Consider the following 6,000-nt stretch of genomic DNA (forward strand, 5'->3'; position numbering starts at 1 on the left):
AGGGTCAATTTAGTGGAAAAAAATGTAACTTTTTTGTACTCCACAAATGGAACCAATCACAACAACAATGCAAAATTAAGTAGGAAGTTCGTCATATTAAAAAAATCAATATATAAATTTATGAATGTGTTGTAAATTAAAAAAATATATTATTAACATGTAGAGATCAGTTTCATGCAATCAAAACACATTGAGAAAAATAGCGTTGAGCAAGAAAAAACGAGAAACTAAAACGAATTTTTTTATTTAATTTATAATTAATTTTACTATTTCGTTCATCTTTGATGAAGTGTGATCCGTATTTACTTGAGAAAACATTTTGATATCCACATAATTTAAAAAAATTACATAAATTAAATATAATTAATTATTATATTACAATAACTATAAAATTCAAAATACAAAATACAAACTATAATTTCCTTACGAGGATTTTTTTCTCTTTTCTTCCTTCTCTTCTACAAAATATAAAATATTTGAAGGGGGACTAAAACCCCGCATTCTTAAATGGAAACGTTGATTCTTCTTCTCATTTTTTATTTCTTTTTTTTAACTAACAATTATTAACATTATAAACCTATTGACCAGTCACACCGCTGATGTCACTGGCACGATGTGACCAATCATGATATGTATTTTTAATTCTTTAATAAATATATTTTAAAAAAACTATAGTTTTTTTTAACAAATAAATCCTTTTTTATTTTTTTCCCAATCAATTTAACTTTCACTTTTTTTTCTCATTTTTTTATTTTTTGGTCCTCCGTTTTTTTATTTCTATTAAAAATGTCCCTTTAATTTTCTTGATTTCACATTACATAAATTATTTACATGAAAATTATATTTCACAAAAATAACTATCAATTTACATTATTTAAAAAATATATTTTACAAAATATAATTTTACATTTCAAACATTCTAAATAGTTTCACTTAACTTACAATTTATCATTTTACAACACAAACAACTTTCTCAATACTAAAAATAAATAAATGATTTTTTTTCAAGACCAACAATATTGTGTCTTACAAACAAAACATAATTAAACGATTTTGTTCAAAACTAACATCATTCTATCTTACAAAATGAAAAATAAATCGTTTAATCGTAACAAAAGCAACTTTCTCAATGTTATTAAATTGTAACTCGAATGCTGCTAATATTGATGATCTCACCCATGCGATTCGATTTAGGATTCCTTTTAACCTTCAAACATCCCATTGACCTAGGGAATCCCAAATAATCCACCCATTGGTTGCATAACCAATTTAAACTCGTTACCACCTTGTCACAACCAACGGAAACACTTACATAACCAATTTGAACCCGTTACCAAATAAATAATTGACATCCGAAAATAACCATTAAATTTACTGGTGTTAGAGCTCCATCGGATTATCGTTAAATAAAACATACATTTAAATTAAAAAAAACACAAGTACATAAAAAAAAGGCTTCCCATATCTCTCTCATTCATGCTCTAACAAAGTATAAGTAATTTTTTTCTTTCAACTCAGATTCACGTGTCATTGAGAGACTTATATATACAAATTTAATTACGCCAAGTAGAATGGGTCCACCAAATAAAATATTATTTTTTAAAATTTTAAAATAAAATAAATTAAAAAAACTACTAGTGGCACCATTTAAAATAGCTCCACTAAAAAATATACATAAAATATTATAAAATAAATAATAAACAAAATAATAAATAATAAACAAATAAAAAATAATTTTGATCACCAATCGTTAGTCATGATGATTGATTGAGATCACTGTAAAAACATCATAATGTCTACTATTGGCCTCTTCACTTCAAGATGATTTACAAATAATTTTCTTTTAAAGTCTATGCTTTTTCTCTTTTTTGTAATAGCTGTAATAGTAAAGCTAGAATTTTTATACAAATTTCTGGATTTTTTTATATCTGTGAGGATTTAAGGCATGATTTATTTTTTCTAGAAACTGTTGTTAAGTGCTTTGAATGGTTGCCAATTCCCCCATGCCTCTAATATTTGCATAAGAACAATGAAAACCCCAGCTATTATATGCCACAATTATTACTAGTTAAGGAAGCAGAGCATGTTATTTATGCCCTAAAGACATTGGAATTTACTGTGAACTTTTCACAGAGGATATGGTTGTTGTTCTCAATTTGTTAAGGTGAGAGGTAAACCTAATTTATATAAAAAGATTGGACTAAAATGATGATTTTTAGTTTATTTAAATACTTTTAGAAATAATTTTACCTTAGATCTCTGTTTACCATTTTAATAAGATCTTTTCGGATATCTATAATAAAAAATTTTGAAAATTGGGCGTTTACCCTAAAATAAATTATTAAAATATAAAATAATTGATATGGTTTCTTTTTGGTCTGCTCCACAAAACTTGCTATATAAACAGAAAACTAGTTTTGAATGTTGTTTTTCTTATCCCTTTCTCGACTAGCTGCTTGTTTCACCATGGAGAAAACAAATAAGTGCAACTCCAGCTTCGTTTCCACAGCCCATGATGTTGAGGAGTCTTGGGATGATGAATTCCAACAACTGGTGCAAACCTTCCCTAAAGATAAAGGCTTCACAGGAATGAATCTTTACTTCTTCCAAGGTTTTTGGTGTCCATCAATTGTTTTAAAAGCTGTGATTTCTTGTCAAAAACATTTCCAAGCATTTGATTCTGATATTATCATCGCCACTTTGCCAAAATGTGGCACTACTTGGCTTAAAGCCTTGACTTTCTCTACTTTGTACCGCAATCAGTTCCCAAGGGAAAAGAATCCCTTGCTCACCTATAACCCTCACTCTCTTGTTCGCTTCATTGATTATGACTTCTATTTCAACGACACGTGTCCTGATCTCGAAAATTGTACTCTTTACCAGCCAAGACTTTTTTCTATCCACTTGCCTTATGCTTCTTTGCCAACTTCTATTAAAGATTCCAACTGTAAGATTGTTTACTTATGTAGAAACCCCATGGACACGCTCATTTCTTTTTGGTCTTTCTTTTCGAGGCTTCGAGGCGAAGGCTTTGAGCCAGTATCACTAGATGAAGCTTTTGAGATGTTCTGCCAAGGAATCATTCAATTTGGACCATTTTTCGATCATGTGTTAGGGTATTGGAGGGCAAGCCAAGAAAAATCGAGCAAAATATTGTTTTTACAATATGAAGATCTCAAGGAAGACATCAATTCTCACCTAAAAAAGTTGGCAATGTTTTTGGGGGTTCCTTTCACTGAGGAAGAAGAGAAACAAGGAGTTGTTGAAGAAATAGCGAAAATTTGCAGCTTTGAGAACATGAAAGACTTGGAAGTGAATAAGAAGGGCGTGCAAACTTTTGGGTATCCACAAGAAACTTTCTCAGGGAAAACAAAGACTTTTGAGGTTCCATGTGAAGCTTTCTTCAGAAAAGCAAAAATGGGAGATTGGAGCAATTATCTCACACCCTCCATGGTTGAACGTCTAGAGAAACTTATTCAAGAGAAATTGGAAAACTCTGGTTTAACATTTAAATTGTTCTCTAAAACTTCAAAAGATATTACTTCTACATGATCAGGGATGTATGTCTATTGGCTTTAATTTATGATGAATAAATTCCATATATGCATGTAGAGAGTCTTTCCCTCGCAAAATAAGGTTATATAATAATATTGAGGTTAAGATATGCTTTTAGTCCCTATATTTATCCAGAATTTGAGATTTAGTTACTATATTTTAAAACTTAAAATTTTAAGCCTCTTATTTTTTCAATTTAAAGAGTTTAATCTGATCATTATCATTGTTTGTAATTTCTGTCAAGACTTGTCAACTTAATATGTTTCTTTTTTTGTCAATCATGTGCAATGTCATAAGAAGGCAATCTAATTAGCATGCCGAATTGGCAAATTTTGATGGAAAATACTAATAATGTTAATGATTGGATTGAAATTTTTAAATAAAAAATTAAAGAATTTCACTTTCAACTCTTTAAATATAATGACTAAATTTCAGATCGTCTAAATATAGGGACCCAATATTATTCCAAGGACATGTAATATAGTTATCTGATTGTAAGGTTATGGTTTATGAATATCTATATATCTAGATATAATAAAACCAACTCGTTTGAGAGCCCACTAGGAATAAATAGTGCTATTGTGATAAGTTGTTAAGAGTAAATAAGTTTATTGTTGTGATTTTAAATTATTTTTCACATAATTTTAGTAATTGATTATCTGTTTAAAATTGTTAAGTAAAAAAAAACTAAAGAGATTTTCTCAAAAATAAAACCAATTAACTAATCATGCAAAGTAACCAAAAACATATCACCACTTCGCTTATGCAATGACTAAAAAACGGGACTAAAGAATATACAGAAGCTTAACTAGTGAATCAACAGGCTTATTCTTGATACAAAAGACATAGAATTGAACTTAAAGAAGGGACCTAGGCTAAGGTTCAAATAAATAAATTACAAATTACAAAATTAGTACAACTTGAATCTCAATCACAAGTAAGCAAACAAAACACACAACCACAAAAGCATATATATATTTATTTGTTTAGCTCTATTATTATTATTATTATTATTATTATTATTATTATTATTTTGTTTAGCTTTATCATCAATCAGATTTCCCTTTCCATACCCTACCAACCACCACCTGCTTTTGTGTTTAGTGTTGCCAGATTTACTCTAGTCATTCCTCTCCACATTCTTTGAATATATCTCATTTACTTGTTTGCAATATTTTTTCTTTCCATAAAAAAAAAAACTCTCTAGACACTATTAATGATTTAATGAAATAATAATCAAAATATTGAATGCGGATAGCATTAGAGACAAAAATATTTTTTTTTTAGACTTGAAATGATAAACTAAAACACTTTAATTAATAATTAAGCGAATACTGGTCTATATCTAAAAGTTAAAAAATATAAAAACAAATTTTATTAATCAAATAATATCTTAAAAAAACATATGTTGACAATCATTGCACAAATGAATTTAATAATGCAACCTTTTGGCTAAAGATGAAGATAATTTCAGCATTAAAGTTTAATAATGCAACCTTTCGGCTAAAGACGAAGATAATTTTCAGTGGTGCAAGATCTTCCGTATCCCACAGCATTAAATTTTGATTGCATCTCCCATTTGATAATATAAAATAAAGGAGATTATGACCCAATTTTTAAACGTTTTTATTTTAGGTAATAAAAAAAAGTTTTTCATTATTTTGACTACTTCCGTTAAATTTGTAAATCAAAATAATATGAAATTATTTTTAAAATTTTGATTTTTCACACAATTTAAAAAAAATAAAAATTTATCATTTTAATCTTCAATCTTTTAATATAAGTGAGGTTTAACCCTCTTCTTAACAAATTGGGAATAACAACCACATCATCTATGAAAAATGGCCTCCACTTTCATCTGCTTCATTGATTGGAGCAATGCATCGTCGTCGTCGCTAACTCTTTGTGGTAGAGGTGACAAAAGTTCGAAAAAAAATTAAAGGATAGTATTAAAACATCAGACTCAAGAAGAAAAAGAATATTGAAAATAGCCTTTTTTACGTGTATATTATAAAAAAATTTAATATCAAAATGGTATACCAAAATTGCATGTTTCGGGTGGTGCCTTTCTTATAGGCGGCACCACCATTTTTAATAAATTTTATATTTTATATTTTTAAAAATATATTATCTTATTAGTGGTGCTATTTACATAGGTGGCACCACTTTCATACTCCTTATATAAGGTCAAAATACAGGTAAGAAGTTGACCCGTGACCGGCCCGCACAAGTTACACCTTCTAGACTGGCGGCACCAGTCATGCCTCCCTGACAGGCAATATTGGTGCCAGTCACTAGTCCCCTCCGTCGCGCCTAGACACTGCATTTTGCAATGATTAGTCCTTTTAAAGGGAAAAAAAAGGAGATAGGGAACCTTATAAGCATGGTCCCCCTTGTTGAAGAAGGGTCGGTAGTGAGAAAAAAAGAGGGCAAGAAAGGAGAGAA

At 29.1% G+C, this 6,000-nt stretch overlaps 1 protein-coding gene across 1 annotated transcript; it reads left to right on the forward strand.

Annotated features, from left to right (window-relative positions):
• Window positions 1-2,466: 2,466 nt before the first annotated feature.
• On the forward strand, window positions 2,467-3,552 carry LOC107911181 (cytosolic sulfotransferase 14). The gene has a single exon (XM_016839061.2). The coding sequence runs from the start codon at window positions 2,467-2,469 to the stop codon at window positions 3,550-3,552; it is 1,086 nt and encodes a 361-aa protein (XP_016694550.2).
• The last annotated feature ends 2,448 nt before the right edge of the window (window positions 3,553-6,000 follow it).

The sequence above is a fragment of the Gossypium hirsutum genome, chromosome D11, assembly GCF_007990345.1.
Source record: "Gossypium hirsutum isolate 1008001.06 chromosome D11, Gossypium_hirsutum_v2.1, whole genome shotgun sequence".
In the NCBI taxonomy this organism is placed as follows: Eukaryota; Viridiplantae; Streptophyta; class Magnoliopsida; order Malvales; family Malvaceae; genus Gossypium; species Gossypium hirsutum.

Coding starts and splice junctions, on each gene's coding strand:
- LOC107911181 (XM_016839061.2), top strand. CDS start 2,467: ATGGAGAAAACAAATAAGTGCAACTCCAGCTTCGTTTCCACAGCCCAT.